Source organism: Zalophus californianus, chromosome 17, assembly GCF_009762305.2.
Source record: "Zalophus californianus isolate mZalCal1 chromosome 17, mZalCal1.pri.v2, whole genome shotgun sequence".
Classification (NCBI taxonomy): Eukaryota; Metazoa; Chordata; class Mammalia; order Carnivora; family Otariidae; genus Zalophus; species Zalophus californianus.
Genome location: NC_045611.1, coordinates 57,412,755 through 57,436,312, shown reverse-complemented (window position 1 = coordinate 57,436,312; position 23,558 = coordinate 57,412,755). Strand labels below are relative to the sequence as shown.

General features: G+C 56.5%; 1 protein-coding gene and 1 long non-coding RNA gene across 4 annotated transcripts; one reads left to right on the top strand and one right to left on the bottom strand.

Moving 5' to 3' along the window:
- Nucleotides 1-715: 715 nt before the first annotated feature.
- Nucleotides 716-22,992, bottom strand: SSC5D (scavenger receptor cysteine rich family member with 5 domains). 3 transcript variants are annotated; one of them, XM_027618257.2, is made up of 14 exons: nt 22,710-22,992; nt 22,170-22,196; nt 21,548-21,856; nt 21,219-21,338; nt 20,891-21,004; nt 20,316-20,624; nt 18,448-18,765; nt 18,055-18,231; nt 16,015-16,332; nt 13,969-14,577; nt 13,580-13,897; nt 13,292-13,459; nt 5,797-5,961; nt 716-2,868 (listed from the first exon to the last, which is right to left on the bottom strand). In XM_027618257.2, exons 1-14 carry the CDS (start codon nt 22,732-22,734, stop codon nt 1,262-1,264), a joined length of 4,584 nt encoding a protein of 1,527 aa, XP_027474058.2. In that variant the 5' UTR covers nt 22,735-22,992; the 3' UTR covers nt 716-1,261. The 3 variants fall into 3 exon arrangements, with proteins under 3 accessions (XP_027474058.2, XP_027474059.2, XP_027474060.2); XM_027618258.2 differs by having other exon boundaries at nt 13,580-13,894; XM_027618259.2 differs by lacking the exon at nt 13,580-13,897.
- Nucleotides 3,294-5,852, top strand: LOC113935911. Its single transcript, XR_003524159.1, has 3 exons — nt 3,294-3,466; nt 3,604-3,652; nt 5,683-5,852. It is a non-coding gene; the product is annotated as an uncharacterized LOC113935911 (long non-coding RNA).
- Nucleotides 22,993-23,558: the final 566 nt, after the last annotated feature.

The window sequence follows — 23,558 nt, the reverse complement described above, 5'->3', positions numbered from 1 at the left end:
ACCCTGGGTCACATGCAGAGAAGCACAGTCAGGAAGGGATCACGATCATTCTTGTTAACCGAGCACATGATATGCCGAGCTCTGTCCTTGCCCACACCACCTCATCTAATCCTCACCACCACCACCTCCCCAGAGGGCACGTGCTATTTCTCTCCCTGGGTACCCGACGAGAAGGTTCAGAGAAAGGAAACAAAACCCCAGAGTCCCACCGCCTGGACATGGTCTTGAGTCCAGGATAGTCTAACCCTGGGTCAGACAGGCCTGGGCACCAATCATGGCTCCACTAGATCTTCCCTGAGTGACCTGGGGCCTCAGTGCCCTGATCTGTAAAATGGAGATATGTACAATAACAACTGGCACAGAATGAGCACTTATCGAGAGCCAGGCCCTGTGCTAAGCGCTCTTACATATGCATTAATTTATCAGTTAATCGGCACAGCAACCCATGAGGTATGTCCTCATTATCCCCCTTTCATGGCTGGAAAAACTCAGACCAAGAAGTTAGGTAACTGGCTCCGGTTCACGGCCACGAGCAAACTCAGGCGTTCAGGCTCCAAAGCTCACTCCTTCTCTGCTGAGCTGTGGTAACAGTACCCTCCTCAGCAGGTGTTCATGAAGATAAAGTGACATTATGCACGTAAAGCTCTTAAAACAGAGCCTGACCCAAAAGAAGTACCCAACAAATATTAGTCATTATTATCATGTACTCATTCATTCAAGAGATATTTAAGGAGTGTGCACTCTGCGTCAAGCTCTGTTCGAAGGGCTGGGCATACGTCTGTGAACAAGACAAAGACTTCTCCCCTCGTGGGGCTTCGCCACTGCGTGGTGGCGTCATCTTCATCACCCCCATCTCCACCATGATCTTCATCACTATGTCGTCACAATCATGCCCAGGCCTGTGAGCACCTTCGTCAACAACACTGCCATGACCATGGCCAACCTGACTTCCATCACCATCATCGTTGTCACCATGACCATCACCACCATCACGGCCATTGTTAAGCTCACCATCATACGTCTACCACAGTCACAGGGACCATCATGCTCATCGCCCGTTATCACCAACACCATCACCATAAACACCATTGCCTTGCCTGGTGCCTGTGGGATTGACAAATCAAGACCAATCTTGCGATTCCATCTCTCTGGAGTTCCCCCTAGGTCCCCACAAATGTCACTGATATTTTGTTTTTAATTAGATACTTTGGTTTTCATTTTTTGTTTGGCTGTGTCTTAGCCCCTCAAATCCCATACAGGGTCACACGTCTCCCCTCAGAGGCCTTTCTTCCTCCTCTGGGGTGGTGGTGGTTGGTGCAGATGTGCTGGGGGGCCAGGCCCCCTCGGCAAGTCTTTTTACAACCTCACCCAGCTGCCCGAGGTTCCGGGTGGCCTCCACCAGCTGGGTCAGCCCCAGTCCCAGGGCTTGGCGCTGCTGCAGTTCCTGCTCCAGGACCAGGGTCAGCCTCTGCAGCTGGCCACCCACGTCCCTCACAGCAGCCACCAGCTCCACCAGGGCAGGCGGCTCACAAGCCATGACCCTTACAGGTGGTGGCGGCGCCACACATGGGCCAAGGGGGTCTGGGCTCTCACCAGGGGTTGGCTTTGGGGTGAGATGGTCAGGGAGAGGTTGAGCCAGGGGGTGGGCCATGGAAGACAGGTGGAGGTCAGAGGTCACAGTAGGGTCAGAGCCTGAGTGTGGGGTCTGGGTGGGTGGTAGGCTTGGTCTGGGGCTCTGGCTTCTTGGTGGTTCAAAGTCCTGAGTGGACAGTGTGTCCATGCTTGGGGCTGGAGAAGGCGTGGAGTGGCTGGACTCTGAGGCTGGAAAAGGCGCTTGGCTCAACATCTGGGATGTAGAGAGATGGGAGGACCCCGTGGAGGTCAACCAGGGCTGTAGGCTAGGCTTGACTGTTGGTGCTGGAGTGGGAGAGAAGAGTTCTGTTCCCAAGGAAGTTAGAATGGACTTGATAGTGATCATAGGGGTGGAGGTAGGGCTGGCCGTCATGGCGGGGCGAGTAGAGGTGGCAGAATGAAGGGTCATGGTGGGGTGAGGGGTCGTGGCAGGGTAAGGGGTTGTGATAGGGTGAGGGGCTGTGGTGGGTTGAGCGGCGGTGGACTGAGGGGATGTGGTAGACCGAGGGGTCGTGGTGGGTTGAGGGGTTGTGGTGAGGTAAGGGGCTGTGGTAGGCTGAGGGGATGTGATGGGTTGAGGGGTCATGGTGGGTTGAGGGGGTGTGGGGGGTTGTGGGGGCGTGGGGGGTTGTGGAGGTGTGGTGGGTTGTGGGGTCGTGGTGAGTTGTGGGGTCGTGGTGGAGTGAGGGGTGGTCATGGGTTGAGAGGTCATGGAGGGGTGAGAGGTCAAGGTGGAGTGAGGGGTGCTAGTGGGGTGGGGCCTTGTGGAAGGGTCTGGGGATCTGGAATGATCTGGAACTGTGTTGGTGTATGGAGCTGTGTCCAAGTTTGGGGTTGTGTCGGATTCTGGAGTCAACTCTGAGGTAGAAAAAGGTTGGGTCACCACTGCTGGTGCAGAGGGGTCAGAGGTCAGTTCTTTGGGCAAGGTGGGTGGTAGGGTGGGTGAGAGATCAGGTGTCAGCGCTGGAATCACAGCGGCCTCGGGGGTGGACAGGGTGAGGCCAGAGTTCATCCAGGAGGCCAGGTCTGGGCTGGGTGGCAAAGTGCCAGGAGGGTCAGAGGTCACCTCCCGCGTTGACGCCGTCTCGGGAATAAGCCCTGGCGCAGAGTCGGGGGTCACCGGTGGGCCAGGGGGCTCTGGCGAGGCCGAGGGAGCCGGGCAAGGGGCAGGGGGCGCCGTCCTGGCCGTTGTGGGACGCTGCAGCCGACGCTCTGGCCACGGTTTCCTCAGGGAACCTGGAGGAGGAGGAAAATCAGATGGCTGAAGTCAGCTTGCCCCGCCCACCCACTCGGCCCGCCCCGCCCCTCCAGGGAGAAACCGACCAACGGGAGGGCGCAGGGCCTTGTGACGTCATGGGTTGCCAGCAGACTTCACCCCGCCCTAGCGCCCCACCTCCCCGCCACCTGTGATGTCTCCAGGCGCCACCTGGCGTCGTCCCCTGCCGGTGAGGGAGCGCGAGGGAGGCGGGGGGGTACCGCGGCCGGCGGGAGGGGGCGGAAACGTGGGGAGCAGTAGGGGGAGGCTGCAGGGGGTTGTGGAAGCAAGCAGGAAAATGCGGGAGTGTGGGGGATGCGGGGGCTTACCTGGGGATGCAGGAGGGGCTGAAGGGCAGAGGGGTTGAGGGGGCACACGGCGGGAGGAATGTGGGAGATGCCGGAAGGCTCAGAAACGTGAGGGGGTATGCAAGAGGGCTCTGAGCCTAATCTCAGTAGTCAAGATTTTTATGTCACATTTTTAAACAAAATTATTGCAAAAGATCCACTGTGAACAAAAAAGTCACAATTTTACCCCAACAGAATCTGACGGGGCCAGGATTCGGGAAAGTCAAGTGAGGTAGATGGGATCCTGCCTTTAGTTAAATTTTTGATATTTAGTTCATTGTGAATGCTTTACACTACTTTTTATTTTTAAGACCATAGAGGTACTATTCACCTTGATAACTGAGTGTTTTGACGGCTCCTTACATTTAGGGCCTGAGTAGAGTGAGAAGCCTCACCCCCTTCCTGGCTCAGCTTCCAGGTAAATGAGAATTTTATCCCTTTTTGCAGATGAGGGGAGTCAGGCCAAGAGAGTAGGTACCTTGCCATAGGTCACACAGATACAGTTCGCAAATTGTGGGAACAAGATATGAACCAAAGTCCTTTGCATTCAGAGTCTAGGTCATTAAGTATCACTTTCTCAGTGATGGATATGATAACATGTGGCCACTGAGTACTAGAAATGTGGCTAGTCCAACTAAGGAAATGAAAGTTTCATTTAAAAAAAATTTTTTTTTTTTGGTGGGCAGCAAAGCAAGGGTTATTGAGACTTAGCAAAGTGATAATACAAAGCTCCCTAGGAGGGAGGGGACCTGAGGGGGTTGCCCTCATTTTTCAAATTTTTGATTCATTTAAAGTAAAAAGCCACCTGTGTTGATAGCTACCATATTGAACGATACAGCTCTAGAGGATTCCAGTTTTCCTGTAGGATTTTTGATGTGCATCCTGTTCTTGCCATTTGTTTACAGCATTAGAGAAGTGGTTAAGTAAAGTGTTTGGCCTCCAGCCAGGGCTTAAACCCCAGATCTGTCACTTTCCTAACTGGGTGACCATGGACAAGTTATTTAACTGCCTTGAATCTCAGTTTGTGGATGATCAATGTACCTCCCTTGTAGAGCTGTGATGATTCAGGGAGCTCCTGTGTGTACAGGGACTTAGGACAGTGCCTAGCATGTAACAGGCACTCTTGTGATTATTAATACTGTCATAGTCATTGATGTCCATACCTCAATTTCTCTCATCTGTGAAATGGGCATAATTCTAGCACCTACATCATAGGGCTCCTATAGATGTTGTGAGGGCTAAAGGGGTAATATATGTAAAGTGCTTAGAATAGTATCCAACACATGGTATATTGCTCAGTAAATATTAACTGGTTTAGTTATTATTTCAAGAATCTCAGCTTGCTTAAATATTGTAGGGGTTCAGATGCCTACAGTGGTATTTTTAATTTTTCAGACGCAAGGTACAGAGAGCTAAGCTAATCATACTCCTCTGTATATTGTCATCAACAACCCTGCAATGTCTCTTCTTTCTTCTTTTTCTTCCCCGATCTCCATCCCTTGCACTTTCTCCCACAGCTACCTCCATTAATGTATTTGACATATGTCCTTACACAATATCTTATACAATATAGAAGGCATATATGTATATATGTTAATATATTAAGTGTATGTGTATTTTTGTGTTTGTGCTTTTTAGTTTTTGCAAATCACTGGAAATTTCATTCTGCTTCTGTCTTCCTCCATATTATGTTGTTCATACCGCTCCATGTTGCTCTCTGTGCAGCTAGTCACTGCTTTAGCTATTGCATGGGATTCCATCATGTGCACCCACTGCATTTCTCTTGTTACCCATTGCTGGACCCGTAACCTGCCTCCAACTCCCTGATACCACATTCCAAAGAAAACCCTCATATAGGTTTCCCTTAGAAGCCTGTTCAACAATTTCTCTGGAATACAGGAAGATGATTGCTGGGTCACAATGTACAATCCTACTTAATTTTACTAAATTGTCTTTATCAAATAGCTATATCTAGTGGGGATGTCTGTATTCCCACATCTTCACCCACACTTGATATTACCTACCTTTCAAATTTTGTCCATGCTTGTCATCATTTTAATTTGAATATCCTGATTCCTTATGAGTGTGAATGTTTCTACATGTACTTGTGGGCCATTTGGGCTTTCCCTTCTGTGAATCACCTATTCATAACTGTTACCCATTCTCTTATACGGTTTCCTGTCATTTTTTTATTGATTTGTCAGAGTGAATTGCATAGTATAGGTTAGGGCTTCCCCACCTGGGCATCGTTGATATTTGGAGCTGGATGATTCTCTGCTGTGGGGACTGTCCCGTATGTAGTAGGATATGTAACAACATCTGTGGCCTCTACCCATTAGGTTCTAGTAGCCTCACTACCCTTAGTCATGACAATCCCAAACATCTTCAGATATTGCCAATCATTCCCAGTCGAGGGCCACTGATGTAGATAATAACCCCTTGTTTCAGGATGTATTTCTGTTGGGTCTCTGGGGTAAGAGTGGGGTCAGCACTGGGGAATTTGGAGTCCATTTCTCTACCCCACAACACAAACGACGTGGTTGTCACAGCTACAGTCCTCACCTGTGTCTCCACGGATCCTTGGAGCTGGAGAGGAATGGCCTGGGCTCCAGGTGGTAGTAGTGGTAAGAGTGGATCCAGGTCTGCCTGCGGTGGGTGTCCCCTTGGGCAGAGCCCCTCCTGAAGGTGTATCCCACGTCTGAGAAGGCTCATAACTATCCTCATCACCTTGAGAGATAGAGGGAGAACTGAGTCTCGCTTCCCTTGATTTTGACCCTCTGTTTCTCTTGGACCCCAACTCAGGCTTCATCCTGTCTCAACTGGACCACCACCCCAATCTCCTCCCTGACTTCACAGCCACCCTGGTGACTCAGCTGAGATGCTCTGAACTACCAAGAACAGAAACTTGGACTAAACCAGCTTATAAAATAAGAACAGTTATTATGTCAATGTCCTGATGTCCCTGCCCTACTCATTCTTTATATTTCCCTCGGCGGGGGGGGAAACCTATAATATCTTTATTAATGAACCACCAGGAACATTTCCGTATTATTTTCCCTATGGTTTTTGGATGAATACACTTGGATAATCTCTACATGACAATAATTTTATATAACATATAAATGTATAATATACAGTGACCCTTGAACACCATAGGTTTGAACTATGCAGGAACACTTGTATGTGGATTTTTTCCATAAATACAGTATGGTACTGTAAATATATTTTCTCTTCTTTATGATTTTAGTAACTTTTTTCTCTAGCTTACTTTATTATAAAAATACAGTGTATTATATGTGTATATATATATATAAAACTTACAAAATATGTGTTGTTTATGTTATCAGTCAACAGTAGGCTTTAGTAGTTAAGTTTTGAGGGAGTCAAACATTATATGTAGATTTTTGACTGCATGCGGGTCAGTGGCCCTAGCCCCCGTGTTGTTCAATGGTCAGCTGTGTAATAATAAAAATATACCATTTTATAAGTATAATGTAAAATATAATGTAAAGTATATCATTTTATATAGGGAGAATAGAAAGACTGAATTCAGTCTTCTAGCTTGGTGGATCAAAAAACTTAACAATAGCTTTGTTGGGCGCCTGGGTGGCTCAGTCGGTTAAGCACCTGACTCTTAATTTCAGCTCACCTTGTGATCTCAGGTTTGTGAGATCCAGCCCCACGTGGGGCTCCATGCTCAGCACCCAGTGAGTCTGCTAGAGGTTCTCCCCTTCCCTCTCTGCCCCTCCCCTTCACTTGCATGCGTGCGTGCATGCTTTTTCTCTCTCAGGTAAATAAGTAAATCATTAAAAAAACACAATAGTTCTGTTGAGATATAATTCACATACCTTAACATGTACAATTCTGTGTGTTTGAGCGTATCCACAACACTGTACAACCGTAAAGTCCATGTTCCTCATCTCACTTCATTAACTGCCCCGTGCCCACCTCTCCAGCACTCCCTTACCATGCCGCCTTCCACACGGTGTTGCTGCTCACCCTGGACCCCAAGCCTTGAGGTGTTCACATCTAGCCTCCGTGCACCTCTGAGCCTTTGCCTTTCCCTTCTGCACCACAGACATTTTCCCACTCTGCATGTGAAACCAGGCAGAAGGATGGTATCTGACATACTAGGCATGTTTGTCCTGGTCACCGTGAGCTCTGCGGCTAGCTGTCCCAGTCGCAGAAATCCCTTGCTCTGTCACCTGGCTGATACATCACACACGGATAGAACATGGGTCAGTTTTCACCCCGATGACCAGCATCGCAGATACCTCAGTCATGTCTCCCTATTATTAACCGTTCTTAATTAAATACCTTCCCCATGCCTGTCAAATATCTTAAGAGGATAACTGTGAAATCCTACCTGACGGTCACACTCATTAGGAATTTTAAAAACCATTAGCAGTACTATTAATTAAAAAATGAAAAATGGAAAAAAGATGAGAGAAAAAAAACCATTCGTGGTGAAGATTTCTTTTCAAGATGCTGGGTTTTAGGAGAACTCCATTGAGAACATAAATTGAACTCCGTTAAAATGTCAGCCCACCAACTGCAGGCATACTCCTTGGGTCTCTGTGTTCTTGAAATGTGCTCTAAGATATGGCCACCTGCTCGTGGTCCGTTAGCATGGGATCAATTTGATTTTTTTCATTAAAATATGCATTTTTAATTTAAGCAGCAGCATTCCAGAGTTACAGTCCTGGTGAGGCCCAGTCACACCCCTTCTCTGAAGGACTTTCTGATGCCATATTGTTTCTCCATGCTTTGGCTTCCTAAGTTGAAGACTTTGCCCATCTACATATATACTGCATACGTCCTTTTGCAGCTTGGTTTGTGGGTGTGTCCCCTCCTAGCTGGGTGAGCAAGTCACTGAACTCCATGACTCAGTTTCCTCACCTGTAAAATGGGTACCATGATGGTCTACTCCATGGGGTCGCAAAGCCTGGCATGTGATAAGCTTATTCTTTGAATTAAATTCATCTATCTCTAGCTCCTTCTTTTTAACCTTCATATACCATTCCGTTGTATGAATACACAACTGTTGATTCCTCTGTACCCCTGTCGACAGGCGGTTAGGCTGTGGCCAATGTTTTGCTGTTACAAACATGGCTGCAGTGAATACCTTAGATCTGCGTCCTTGGGTTCACGAGTGAGAACTCCTCAATACCTAATTGTGTAACTGCTGTGTGGAAGGCAGAAGCATCTCCCTAGACATTGTTAAACTGCCCTCCTAAATAGGTGCAGATTCTCATGCCCACCTTTACCCCACATCCTTGGTGCTGTCAGACATTTTAATTTTTGGCAATCTCATGGGGAGAGGGTGGGTGGAGAAGCTGCCGTTTTGCTACAGATGACCAAACTGAAGCCCAGAGAGGGCAAGGAACTTTCCCGAAGTCACACAGCCAAGGAGCAGTGCTAGGCTTCAGACCCAGGCAGGTCTACCTGGTCCTAAATGGAGACCTCTTTCCCTTGGGGTGCAGATCTCCTGAGTCCTACCCCACTCCTCCCCTGGTGAGCTTTTATTCATCCTTCAAGATTTGATTCAAAGGCCACTCCCCTTCCCCCCTCAATGAAGTCATGCCCTGCTTTATGCTTCCTGGGTTCTTCAGAGCTAATTCTGTCATATGCTCCTTCCCCGTCTCCATGGCTAGAGTGGTTAAGAGTGTAAATCCTGGAGTTAGAATCCAAGCTCTGCCCTTTGCTGTACTGGCCTCTTTGTACCTCCGTTTCCTTATCTGTAGAAGGGTGTTAAGGATAGTCCTGATCTCATAAGGTTCCCTGGGGGGAGGAAGTGAGTTAAGCCATGTGATCCTGGTAGAAGGTCCCTGACGCACGGAGCACATTCAATGAATACTAGCTATGATTGTTAATACTTTCACCCAACCTCTGAATTTAATCCTGCATTTACTCTTGGATCCCCTCCCCTCTGCATGACCTCATGCAGCCATAACATACAGCAAAAGCCCAAATCCGTCAATCATCCCACCTCCCAGGCTGGGTGTGGGAGGTCCATTAGACAAGGCTGTCCGTCTGCACAGCTTCATCCATTCCCACAGCTTCAAATTCCATCCTGTCAATTTATATCTTCAGCCCAAGCACTCCTCAGAGCTCCAGTATTGCGTATCTAATGTCTCCACCTGGGTGTGTTAAACGCATCACCAGTGGATCTAATATTCCCACTGTGGATCCTGTGGATCCAGCTGCAGTAGTCCCTGATCCAGTAAAAGGTGGGTCCCCATCTCCCACCTCCCTCTTCACACACCCTACCCAACCCATCATTCAAATCCATCAGCTCAACTCCCAGAATATAGCTTACATAATCCACTTCTTAGTCTCCACTGCCACCTTTCCAGAGACCTCTCAGTCTCCCTGTATGCACTCTAGCTCCTCCATCCATTTCCCATGCGGCATCCTGGGTGACTGCTTTGAAAACGCACACGTGACCATGTCCTTCCTAGCTCAAGATGCTCCACCGAGGGCTTCTCGCTGCACAGAGAATAAAACTCAGAGTCTAGCCCTCTGCTATCACTCTCACCCTGCCTGGCTTACTCTGCTTCAGCCACGCTGGTACCCTTGCCATTCTCTCAAGATCTCACCATAGGGCCTTTGCATGTGCTGCTCCCTCTGCCTGGAATGCACCTTTAGCTCCCTCGGGGCTCCCCAGTACAGATCTCATCTCCTGCCATCACTCTGATCAACCACTCCATTTCAGCCCCACTGACCTTGCTGCCGTTTCTGGAACCAGCTAAGTACACTTCCACCCCAAAGCCCTCACATGCACTGTTCCCTCTGTATGAAACACTCTCCAACCAGATATCTGCATGGCTTTCTCCCTCTCCTCCTGAAGGTCATCACTTAAAGGGCACTTTCTCAGTAAGGCATCTCCTGTGGCCATCCTATTCCAAATTGCAAGTCTCAGCCTCCCTTTCCCTTGCTCATCACTGCTATGTTCCCAGGGGTTAGTATTCACGCCTGTCACACAGCAGGTATTTGACACACGAGTTAATGTCTGCGTCTCCAAATCCCGAGAAGCCTCAAAAAATGTTACTTCAATGAACTAGAAAGTGAAAATTCAACCTTTGAAGCCTCTAGCCTCAGCTGTTACAGTTCAGTCAACAAATGTGTCTCTGCTGAGTCTCTACAGCGCACATTGGATGGTAGACAGAATAACGCTCCCCCAAAGATGCCTGTACCCTAATCCCCAAAACCTGTGAATAGGTTACCTTTTTGTGGCAAAGGGATAGTGCAGATGTGATTAAAGGTCCAGACCTTGAGATGAAGAGATTATCCCGCATCAATCCAAGTAGGCCCAATCCAATCACACAAATCCTTAAAATCAGGACAGAGAAAGATGTGAAGACAGAAGAGAGGTCAGAGAGGTGCAACATTGCTGGCTCTGAACATGGAGGAAGGGGCCACGAGCCAAGGAATGTGGGGCTTCTAGAAGCCGGAAAAGGTACAGGAACAGATTCTCCTCCCCTAGAGCCTCCGGAAGGTACACATCCCTGCTCACACCTTGGTGTCAGCCCTGGGAGAGCCCTGTAGGACTTCTCGTGCACAGAACTGCAAAATGAGCTTGTGTTGTTTCAAGGGAGTACATGTGTGGTTATGTTATGGTAACAACCGAAACTGACAGTTAAACAAACGCATGGACCTAAGGGTCCAGGGAAATGACAATGTCCTACTGGAGATGCCGTTTCTCACCTAGAGCCTTTGCCCCTCCGAGAATTCCCTTCCCCCCGGTGTCTGCCGCTGGATAATACCACTTCCTCTGCAAGGTTTTTCGATTGCTCCACTAGAAATAACAACTCCTTCCCTGGGATCCTGCAGCTGTTGTTCATTTATGGTAAATCAGCCTAACCACCAACGTCCTGTGGTTTTAAACTATGTCACACACATTTTGTTCATGGGATCGGGACCTGAGGTCACCCAGCTAGTTCTCATCTTGGTGGAGCCACAACTGGAAGCCGAAGAGTTGGACTAAGCAACTCGCTCAGTGATCTTTCCCAACCCAATGAGCAAAATGTGTGTGAAATCATGTAAGATGGACCTCAACAGCTTTAAGTTCTGAGTCAAATTTTCTCCCCACCTGAAACACGGGCGTTAACAGGACCTGGGTCTCCCGGTTGTTGGAATCATGCGTGCCCAGCACGGAGTTAGCTCGGCTGGGCTGTTTTTCCAGAGGAAGAAACGGGCTCAAAGAACTGGAGTCATTTATATTCAGGGTCACCTTGCAGTGAGGATAGGAATTCACGTCTGTCCTTCCGCCCACTCCCCATCTGGCCCCCTTATTACTGTATCTGGGACCACCCGAGATTTCCCTTGAGAGGCTCGCATTCTGCACTTCTCCGAGCTCACGCAGTCGCCTCCCCTCCCCCCGCTCCAAGCAGGAACTCCATGCCCCGCGTCTGACCGTCTCCGCCACGAGGGGGCGCGAGAGGACAGACAGGGGTCTGCGCCGGGTTGCAGAGAACAAAGGCTCTAGAACCCCAGCCGCAATGCACCCGGGAGCAGCACCTCGGGAGACTGGGCAGGACCGGCCCCACCTCACCACTCCGATCCCCCACCCTAAAGCGCGGCGGCCCCGCGGCCCGCTCCTCCCCTCCGTTTCCCCTCACAGCGAGCCCAACCTCTCGTACAGGTCGCCGCTCTGGAAGCCCACGGAGCGCTTCACCCGGCTTTTATTACCGCGGGCGCGGGTCGGCCGGCCAATCAGGAGGCGCAGCGCGCCTGCGGCGCCACAGGGCGTGAGGCGGATTGGGCCCACGCCTCCTCCCGAGGACAAAGGAGTGCGCGTGCGTGCTGAGCGCCAGAAAAAGGCGGGAAAATGCCCGAGGGGCGGGGCGCCCCGTTCCTGAAGCGACCAGTCCCTCAGGAGAAGACAAGCGGAGGGGCGCGGGGCGACAGGCAGCAGTGGGGCCTTCGGGGGATGGGAGAGCACACGGAGAAGGAGGGAGGGGGCAGCAAGCTGGATGGAGTGAAAGAGGCGGGGCCGGGGCGGGACGAGACGGCCGTGAGCTGAGGGCGCAGTCAGCGTGCGAGGCACAGAGGGGCGGCAAGAAGCACGAGTGGCCGCGGTGCGGGGCAGGCAGACAGCAGGGCACGCAGGGGAAGGTCGAGCCGCCGGCGTGAGAAGCGGTGGGTCCCGGAGGAGGAGGCGGAGAGAGCGAGAACGGAGGAGGATGGAGGCATCGTGCAGATGCCTGTGGGAAAACAGAACGCTGGGAGCGTGCACAGGGTGTAGGCACGCGAGAGCGAGGGTGAGAGACTAGCCGACCAAGAGAACAGTAGAGCGATGGATACGCGGAACGGGGGGATGGAAGAGCGAGAGCGGGGCGGGCGGGCGAGGACGGAAGGGCCGCGGACGCGCGTGCGCACCCATGCGCGTGCGCACCCATGCGCGTGCGCACCCATGCGCGTGCGCACCCATGCGCGTGCGCACCCATGCGCGTGCGCACCCATGCGCGTGCGCACCCATGCGCGTGCGCACCCATGCGCGTGCGCACCCATGCGCGTGCGCACCTATGCGCGTGCGCAGGGACGCCGGGCGGCAGCGGCAGCGAAGCCCGCGAGAGCACGTGCGCATGCGCAGGGACGCGGGGCCTGGGAGACACCGCGGAGAAACCCGGGAGAGCAGGCGATGGAGCGTGTGGGCTGGGGCGCACGGGCTCCGGGTGTGGCCTCAGGGGTGGAAGGACACTCAGGCCGGCCGCACGGGCCAAGCTGTAGGGGGCTGGAGGATGACGTGGTGACCTCGGCCAGCTGGGAGGTCTCGGGGCTCTGGGTGGAGGGGCCTAGTCTCAGGTGTCGCGGCTGGTTTGCGGGAGGACTGTGAGCTCAAGCCATGCTGAGCCTGGTCCGATGCCCAGAGACACACGGGCGTCTCCTCGTCAGGGCTCTCGAGGAGAGCCCAAGGAGGGAGCATTTTAGGGTCTCTAGAGCCGCGGAGAACCTGTCCGTGATCTCCGACACTTCGGGGTCTCTTGGGAAGCCCTGCCAGGAGGCGCACACAGATTGATGGGGGCCCCATCCGCACCCCGGCCGTGCACCTCACCTGTGTCCGGAAGACGCCTTGTCGCCGGGGAGGGGGCCCCTGGGCTCTTGGTGGTGTCCCAGGAGAGCCTGTGTCCAGGTACCCCTGCAGCGGTGGTCCCCTTGGCCAGGTCCTCTCCCGAGGTGGGATCCCAGGTCCAGGGGGGGTAATCATCCTCATCCGCGTAGCCTTGGGAGAAAGCGGGGCATGGGTTGAGCCCCACCCTGTCTCAGGTCCTTGCTGCTGCTCCAGACTACCCTTCCAGAACCTCCTGGAGTGACTCTGGGTCCCCCACCCCATCCCCAGTACCAGTGCAGGTGAGCCCCACGTCTTCCTCGTGGTCACAGTTGTGCTGGCCCCATGCCCTAGCTGGGCAGTCACTCAGCGAGGCCTCGATGCCCTTGCAGCCCACGTCATCCAGCCAGATGGGACCGGTCCCGGGGCCGTAGTGGGTTTTGCCCACTCGGGCCCGGACCCTTCCACAGCCCAGCTCCCAGCAGGCCACGGTACTGTCCCGCAGGTCCCAGCTGTCATCGCATACTGTCCCCCAGCGCCCAGCATGCCACACCTCCAGCCGGCCAGCACACCGGTTGGGCCCATCGGCCAGACGCACCCGGAACGGGCCTGCTGGTAGAAGACCCCAAGTCAGGAGGGGTCAAGAGGGGTCAGCCTCACCTCTTCATGTTCCCTCCACTCACCTGATCCCCCAGTGGTGCTCCCAGTGGGGGAGGGGGCTGGGTCTTTGGAAGACTCTGGAGAACCTTGTGCTGGGGTCTCAGCGGATGGCTCCGTGGAGGCCAGAGGGATTCGCTTCACCATGGCCTCAGAGGTCACTTCTCTGGGGCCTTGAGTGGTTGATGTTGCCACGGTCTTGGCGGTCCGTTCTCGGGGGGCCCGGGGAGTCCGTGTTGCAGTAGTATGTGAGGTCATCCTGTGGGGAACCTCAGTGGTCAACTTGGCAGTAGACTCGGAAACTGTTCTTCGGGAGGCTTCAGTGGTCAGGGTTGTAGTGGTACGTGAGGTCAGTTCAGGGGGCCTCTGGGTGCCCAGGACCCTGGAGTGTTTAGTGGTTGGCATCGCAGGGGGCTGTGTGGTCGGTCTCCTTGCATTTTTGGTCACCCACTTCTTAGTACTCTTGGGCATTTTCCCTGGGGCCTTGGTGGTGGTTTTCTCGGGAACACTGGGGGTCAGCTTTGCGGGGGGCTTGGTGGCCAGTTCCCCAGGGAGCCAGGCATCCGGATCTCTACCCAGGCCAGGGATCCAACTCCAACTGAAGGGGTCTGCAATGGAGTCCAGGCCAGGGGTGTCTGGAAGGTGGGAGGAGAGGACAGGGAAGATGGTGGATACCATAATGACAAGGTTGTCTTTTAGACCCTTCCTCCTCTCTCATCTCTGCAATCACCAAGTTTCCATTCATTTGTTCATTATTCATTCACTCATGCATGTCACCAACATTCATCGAGCATCTTCTATGACCCAGGCATTGTGCCAGATGCTGGGGATACAAACCTCCTGGCCAGAAATACCACCCCCTGCTCCTTGGCTTTTACAGTTGTGACGTGACTGATCCTCTCTGCCCTTCCCACATCCGACCTCTCCTCTTCATCTTGCTGGCCGCCCATGGCGTCACTTGCTGTGACTTCTGACATTCTCCCTTTCTCCCTGTCCAGCTCTTACCAGTTACCAGAGTGGTACCAGGTCTGGCGGGTCACTCCCCAGCTCAAAACCCTTCTGTGGCTCTGTGGCTTTAGCTTCAGTGACTCCATCCTGTGGGTCACCACTGTTGTCACATCTCTCTGATTAGCACCTGTGTGCAGTAAAGTGTCACCTGTGCCCAAAGAAAGGTTCGGCCCTTGGCCCCTGGTTCCTGGGGCTACCCAGAGAGTCGGTACGAACATTGTGAGTTATGGGCAGCCAGCCGGCAGGCAGCCATAGCTTGTAACCGAGCTCCTATAAAAACTCTGCACACGGAGGCTAGGGGAACATCTCTGCTTGGCAGTACTGCGTGTGTGTGGTCACTCTCCCCTGCTGGGAGAACTAAGTGCTGTCTGCATGGCTCCCCTGGGACAATGGCTGGAAGTTCCGTGAAGGTCTCCCCTGAACCGGCCCCTGAGCCTCTTCCTTGACTGGTTTTTATGACGGCTCTTCTGATTTCTTTGTGAGTCCTTCTAGAAAATCACAGAAGCTGAGGTTGGTCTTGGCGCCCCCCCCCCCCCCCGCAAATGATAACATGTCGCACGGGTTTGCGGTGATTTGTTGGTGCATCTCTTTCTGTCAGTGAGTTGTGAGCTTCCCAAAGGCCGGGACTGTGCTCGTTGCATCCTGAGGCCCCAGCACCTGGCTCAGTGGCACTCGATAAATGTTAGCAAATGAACGACAGACACAACACTTGTGCTTACTGCAGCTGGCCCTCACTTTGGCTTCTCTCCATCTCCCAGTGTCCCCTCTCTTCACCTCCTTTATCTTGGGGAGGAGAAAGAATCCCAACTCTGCCACTTAGTTGCCGTGTGACCTTGGGCAAGTTACTTAACCTCTCTGTGCCTCAGCTTCCTCAGTAAAATGAGCCTAACATCCACCAACTTGTACTAATCGTGAGGTGTGAGTGCGGTCACAGGTGTGGGAACACCCAGCCTGGGGCGGGGGCTTAGGAGACAGCACTCAGTAGATGTTAGTGCAGATGTTAATTCCTATCCCTTCTTCCAGGAAGCCCTCCAGGAGCCAGCAGGTGGGCAGGGCCTCCTTACCAGTGCAGGTGACTCCGACGTCTTCATTGTGAGCACAGTTGTGCTTCCCCCAGGGCGCAGCGGGGCAGTCTGAGAGTGAGGCCTCGGTCCCCAAGCACCCCACGTCGTCCAGCCAGATGGGGCCAGCCCCCCAGCCGAAGCGGCCAGCCGCAGGGTCCTGCTGCCGAGCTCTGCCGCAGCCCAGCTCCCGGCAGACCACGGCTGAGTCCTGCAGGTCCCAGCTGTCATCACACACCGTCCCCCAGCGCCCATCGTGCCACACCTCCAGCCGGCCTGAGCACCTGCTGGGCCCTGCCACCAGGCGCAGCTGGGGGGACCCTAGGTTGGAAGAGACCCAAAGAATTAGGAAGCCGTCTGGCTCGCTGAGTCCCTCCACCTGCCTTGCATCCATCCACCCATTTGTCCATGTGGGCTTTCCCACATCCATCCGTCCTGGCGGCAGGCACAAGGGATAGAGTCAGGCACGGTGTGGGTTCCTCGAAAAGTTCAACACAGAATTACCACGCGATCCGGAAATCCCACTCGGGATCTACCACAAATCAAGGGAAGATGGCTATTCAAAGGGTTACTTGCACACAAATGTTCATCGCACCGTTCACAGTGGCCAAAGGGGGGACACAGCCTGGGTGTCCGTCACTGGATGGAGGGACAGCCGAGTGAGGCATACACACAACATGGAACAGGATTCAGCCTTTCTAAGGAAGGGAATTCCGATACCTGCCCCATGGACGAACCTAGAGGACATCAGCACAAGTACTGTAGGATTCCATCTGCGTGAGGTCCCTAGGGGAGTCAAGTTCATAGAGACAGAAAGTAGAAGAGTGGGTGCCTGGGGCTGGGGCGGGGGGGTGGGGAGTCTGCGTTTAACGGGTCTGGGGTGTCTGTCTGGGATGGCGACAGAGTCCTACAGCTGAATGCCGGTGGCTGCCCGACCTTACGAATGTATTTAATGCCACTGAAATGTACACTTAAAAACAGTTGAAGTGGTCAGTTTCATGTTACGTATAGTTTACCACAGTGAACCAAAAAGAGGAGGTGGGCTCTGGAGCAAGTTGCTTTCACCTGTGTTTCAGTTATGTGGCCTCCTCTGTAACACGGACACCAGGCAGCACCCACGGCCCGCGTGGCCGCGAGTGTCACCCGATGGAGACATGGAGCGTGCCTGCAACAGCACCGGTCACACAAGCCAGTGAGCGCTGAGTGCCACAGGAAAAGGGGGAGAGAGGCCTCCGGCAAGAACAAGTCTCCCACCCTTGACGAGTCAGCTGTGCTAACCAGGCCTTTCGCTGTTTCTGACGCTGTGACCTCTCGGGGCCTTGCTGACCCTGGACGGACTGCCCCTCGAGGGACAGCTAATTCCGAGAGACAGGAAACCAGCGGAGCGTGCCTCTTGTATGCACGCCAGCCAATCCAGAGCCCACCCCCACCTGCTCCGGGGGGCCTCACCCTCTGGGCCGCTGTCCACCTGCCCTCGGCCCCCCAGGGCCAGGTGCCCAACAACCAGGGGCAGCCCCTGCACCCCACCGCTCGCGGAGACGATCCAAGGGAGCCGACCCTAAGCCTGCTTGCTCGGCCTTGCCTGCTCCTTCCCACAGAAGCCATGGCCCAGGCTCTTGCTGCGGGTTCCCCTTGCTCCCTCTACCTCCTGGCCGAGGCGCTGCTTCCCTGCATGGCCCCTGCAGCACGTGGGCTAGAAACCCACTATCTTTCCGGCGGCAGTCCTGTCTTGATCTGCTGGCCGCACTGCACCTGAATAATACTAAGGCCTGTGTTTTACAAATGACAACAATTGTGGATCCAGTCCTTTCGGTGTTTGTGGGGAGACCGCCTCCCCAAAATCACGCGTTTCAAGATGGCACCAGGAGAACATTCAACCAAGCACAGACCCTTCTGGGCATGGGGCTCTGTTCCCTCCTCCACCCTCATCTTTGCCCCCGATGAGACAGTCTCTGAGCAGGGAGGAAGGGTGCCTCGTAGCTGACTACGGGGGAGGAAGCAGTAGGTAAGGCCCCATTTTCTCGGGGAGCAGAACAGACTCACCAGCTTCCGGTCCAGGCTCCCGAGGGACAGTGGGGGAGACAGGAGGAGGTGAGAGGCCTGCTGTCCCTGGGGCCTGGCTCGCTGTGGGGGCCGGGGGCCGGGACGCTGCCTCCCTGGGCAAAGAGCAGTTGCTGTCCACTGCCGGGGCCGTGGGAGGGACATATCCAAGAGGCATACCTGGGGCAGGAGGGAGGTGATCACCACCACGGTGATGCTGGACAGCTCCCCACACCCTCCATCCCAGGACCACTGATGCAGAATGAGGTTTCGCGGATGAGGACAAGACGGGGCAAGTGGGCGGTCAGGGCACCCCACGAGCCCCCCACTCCCCGTGCCCCCCCCCCCCGGTGCTCTGGCACAGCCACATCCCCAGCCTCCCCCGTGTGTCCTCACCGTCACACACAGCCCCGGCGTCCTCCCGGTGGTGACAGTCATGCTGGCCCCAGGGCCGTGCTGGGCAGAATCGCAGGGCCGTCTCGTTACCCCGACACCGAAGGTCGTCCAGGAAGATGGGTCCAGCGCCCTCCCCGAAGAAGGCGCCTCCGGGGGCGGCCAGCGCACCCCCACAGCCCAGCTCACGGCAGGCCACGGCGGCGTCCCGCAGGTCCCACGCATCGTCACACACGGTCCCCCAGCGCCCGCTGTGCCACACCTCCAGGCGGCCGGCGCACCCGTGGGGGCCGTCAGCCAGACGCAGCCTGGGGGCCGGGCCTGGATGTGGGGAGAGGGAGGGGAACAGACAGACGGGAGACTGCGATGGGTGAGCGGCGTGCGCTCCGAGCTCAGGCAGCTGCACATGCGCAGGTACCGAGCTATCTGTGGGGCTGGGCTGCCTGCCCACGACGACGCTGGACAGCAGGTATCGCACCTTCCCTTTGCCGATGAGGAAAAGGCTCCAGGATGGGAAGTCACTCAGCAAGAGTCCAGCTCGGATCTGTCCGCCTCCCAATGCCCCTGCCTGCCCGGGGGCAAGCCCTGGGGACGCTGGCCCTGATCCCACTCCCCGGCTGCCTGCCTCAAGCCTGTAAAGCAGGGCTTCTCAACCTCAGCACCACTGACCTGGGGGGGACGGGTCATCCCTTGCTGGGGGGGGGGGGCATCCTGTGACTGTAGGATGTCCCGCAGAATCCCTGAGCTCCACTCCCCACATGTGAGTAGCATCCACAGTGTGACAACCAGGCACCTCAATAGGGACTGCTTCTTTTCCCCAGCAACTTAGCCCTCCCTCGAGCCTCAACATACCTCCCATGACCTGGGCTCTGAAGGCCCTGCTTCTGCCCCTACGTCCTGCCCATGCCGTGCAGCACTGTCCCTGGCCCTCTGCTCAGTGCCCCAACCCGAGTGGGTGGGCTCCGCCCCCGCCCCACCCCACGCTTCAGATGCCTGGCCCACGCAGCAGACCCGTCTGTAGCCGGACAGACCTGGCTGGCCAAGTTCTGGGTCTGGGGCTCAGTCTGTGATCTGGGCCATTTGGGTTCCTTCTCTGAACCTCATTTCCACATCCAGGAACAGAGGGGTGAGAACAGCCACCCCAGGGGCCGTCCACATGGGAGTGAGGCTCAGAGACAGCAGGGAGGTGCCCAGCACGCTGCTTGGCACAGAGCAGGGACTCAGGGGGACATTTGTCCTCTTCCCCTTCACATCAGCCGCCTGAAGCATTGCCCGCCTCCTGCCCACCCCCCCACCCCCCGTCTAGTAGGCACCTACTGTCTGCCTGCAGCCCCTGTGCCTTCCCACCCACAGCTATGGGCAGCAACCGCGGTGTGCCTGCTGGGTCCTGCAGCAGACCCACTGGAAGCCCATGAGAGTGAGGACTGTGTCTCATGCTGTGTCTGCAGGCCAGGCAGGGATGGTGCTTCAGGGGTATTTGTGGGAGGGGGAGAGGAGGAGGGAGGGAAGAGGGGAAGGGAGGAAGAGAGGGAAAGAGAGAGTCAGGAGGGAGGGAGGAGGAAGGAGGGAGGGAAGGGAGAAGGAAGGGAAGGAAGAGGGGGAGGGAGAGAGAGAGGGAAGGAGAGAGTCAGGAGGGAGGGGGAAGGAGGGAGGGAAGAGGGGGAGGGAGGAAAGGAGAGAGGCAGGAGGGAGGGAAGGAAGAGGGGGCAGGGGGGAGGGGAAGGAGGAGCGAAGGAAGAGGAGGGAGGCGGGAGGAAGGCCGGCGGAGAGCCGGGTAAAGCAGGTGCACTGACCGCAGCAGGCGGGCAGGGGCGGACCCAGGGGGCGGGTGAAGCGCCGGGGGCGGGGGCGGGGGCGGGCGGTGGACATACCGGTGCAGACCAGCCCTGCATCCTCGCTGTGGTCGCAGTTGCTCCTACCCCAGGGGCTTCGGGGACAGTCCCGCAGAGCCTGCTCTCCGCCTCCACAGCCCACGTCATCCATCCACACGGGCCCTGAGCCCGGGCCAAATCTGGCGCCTCCGGGGGCGGCCAGCGCGCCCCCACAGCCCAGCTCGCGGCAGGCCACGGCGGCGTCCCGCAGGTCCCATCCGTCGTCACACACCGTCCCCCAGCGGCCACCGTGCCACACCTCCAGGCGGCCAGAGCACCCGTGGGGGCCTGAGACAAGGCGCAGCCTCTCTGGGGGTGGGGCAGGGAGGGAAGGGGTGGTGAGTCTTGTGCGAGGCAATTTGGGAAAAGCGGATTCAAACACCCTTCATTTTCCATCTGGGAAAACAGCCCCAGAGGGAGCAGTGGCCTGAGATCCAGGGAAGGAGCGGCCACCTGGGGCCCCTGATGGGGTGGGGGTGGGCTGGGGGCACAGCAGGAGCCTGGGCCCCACTGAACCCCAAGGGACACAGTGCATGCTGGGGTCCCCAGGTCAGTCCAGGATGCACGGATCGTACCCTGTCGGGGGGCTCCAGCCGTCAGCACAGGGGCCCTGGTGGATTTGGGTTGCTTGAACGGCCGCGGGCTCTTCTTCCTGGAGTTGTTCTGTGGGGTCCCAGCTGGGCGGGGGGCTGGGAGAGACAGCAGGCAGAGCGCAGTTGGTGGGGAGCTGTTCATCCTCCCGCCTGGGGGCCTGGACTGTGCTGCCTGAGAGTCCCTGAGGGTGTGAAGGGGGCTGTGACAGGGGCCCCTCCAGGTGGTGAAGCCAGTGTCCCCGTCTGTCCCCTGGGAGATAACAGCGCAGAAGTCCCCTCACAGCTGGAAGCGTGGCCAGGGCAGACTCACCGTGGGTCACAGGAGGCTCCTCAGAGCCAGGGCTCAGCTCCCCAGACAGCCCCGGCCAGGAGTCCCCCTCCAGGATCAAAGGTGGATCGTCCCTGTCCCTGGAGTTGGCCACACGCTGACCTGCGGGACGGCACAGGAGCTTGGCAGGGGCCCCCCCGGACCGAGGCAGGCACCAGCCCCCCCAGGCAGTGGTCAGCTGGGAGTCCCAGAGGGAGACACCTGGTTTTGGAGGGGGTGTCAGGGGTGGGGGTGCCTGGACTTCTGGATCCTCCGAGTCCCTGGGTCACATCTGTAGAAGTGCCCCCCAAGGAGGGTCCAGGGCCCCTCACCTGCACAGACGACGCCCGCGTCCTCCTCGTGGGAGCAAATGTGGGCCTTCCAGCCGCGGTGGGAGCAGAGCCCCAGCTGCCCCTCACTGCCCCGGCAGGCCAGCTCACTCAGCCACACGGGCCCCGCGCCCTCCCCGAAGAAGGCGCCTCCGGGGGCGGCCAGCGCGCCCCCACAGCCCAGCTCGCGGCAGGCCACAGCGGCGTCCCGCAGGTCCCAACCGTCGTCACACACCGTCCCCCAGCGGCCGCCGTGCCACACCTCCAGGCGGCCGGCGCACCCGTGGGGGCCGTCAGCCAGACGCAGCCGCTCTGGGGGGACAGAGGAAAGGCTGGGACATCCAGGAGGCCCAGGGCCCAGGAAGGGCAGGGCCAGAGACTGGCCTGCAGCGTGTGGTGCGAGGCCAGCCGCCCTGGCCGCTGCCGGGGGGGCCCCAACTCCTGGGTTCCCAGGAGAGCAGGGGCCCCACAGGAAGTGGGAGGTTGGTCAGCGGTGGTTCTGGGGGGAGCAATGCCCGAGGTCATAGGTGCCCGCGGGGCCCCTGGGGTCCCCCTGGAGGGTGAGACTGGGCAGGGGTGGGTTGGAGCTGGGCAAGGCCAGACAGAGGTGCTCAAGGCCACTTACCAACAGCCTGGATCCCCATCAGAGCCACTGGAAGGGAGGTTGGAGGGGTAGGGTAGAGTGAGGGCAGGCCCCGAGGGCGTGCTTTCTCCTTGTCTTAAATACTCACACACACACACACACACACACACGCACACACACAGAATCTGCACAGCTCTGAACCAGAAACCCCACCGCTGGGAAGCAGGACTCTGGGCAGTGGACTGGGCAAGACTCAGGTCCCTGAGACGGGCGGGGCCCCACATGCCTGGGGTCAGGGCTGGGAGCCAGGCCCTTTGTGCTCCCCCAAGGGCCTGGTTAATGTCAAATGGTGAGTGACCCCCCCTCGGGGTCAGGGCCGGTGGGGGGGGCGGGTAGTCCCTGGGGTCCTCAGAGGGTGGGACTGGGTGTGCAGAGGCTGGGTCCCTTGGGGGATCAGGCAAGGAAGACCAGATGTCCCTTATCACAAGCACCAGGGACAAGGCCCCGGAAGTTGGACTTGCTTAAGGGTATGAGCTCAGGGGTCAGAGGTCCCTGAGTCCCCAAGAAGAGGGGGTCACTCACCGATAAGACAGGCCCAAACCCTCATGTTTGCAGACTCCAGGGCAGGGATGGGGTGAAAGGGGACTCGGAGCAGAAGAGGGGAGGAGGCTGCGGCCACCGGAGGGAGGGAAGGAGAGAGGGAGGGAGGGAGGGAAGCGCCTGCCAGAGGCGCCCTGGACCGGGAAGAAGCAGCAGGCCGTGGCTGGACGCCTTGCCAGAAGGAAGAGAGGCTGCCTGCCGAGGAGGCAGCAGGGGACAGGAGCGGGGGCAGGGAGGGGGCTGGCCGGCAGCTGAGTTCTGAGGAGGAGGGGGGTGGCGGTGGGGAGGGAGGGTGTCCAACTGCAAACTCCCACGGGGAGCCAGGGAGCCGCCAGGCCAGGCGCCCTGCAGTGCTTAGAGATGCTGAGGGGAGGGTGGGCGGGCTGCAGGAAAGGGACCGGACAGAGGCATGCACGGGCAGCCAACCTCTGCCTCCTCTGTCCAGCCAGGGGACATGGTGAGACCAGGGTGGAGCGGAGGGAGCGTGCATTCAAACCAGCAGCAAGACGGCTTACAGCCAGACACCAGGAAGGACTTCCTGATTGGGAAAGGAGATGGAGGAAGCCCTCTTGGTTGGCCCTGGTGGGGCTGAACGCAAACCCTTCAGGCCTCCAGCTGAGGGAGCACTGGGTGAACCCCAGGGAAACTGGAGTGGGGGGGGCCAGGCGGACTAAGCGCTGAGTCCTGGGTGAGGGTGGGGGACTCCACACACACACACACACACACTCACTCACTCATTCCCCCCCGCCCCCCACTCGGCACCAGGCAGCTGTGAGGTGGAAAAAATTCGGTAATGGGGAGCGTGAGTCAGAGGGCTGGCAGGGAGCGGGG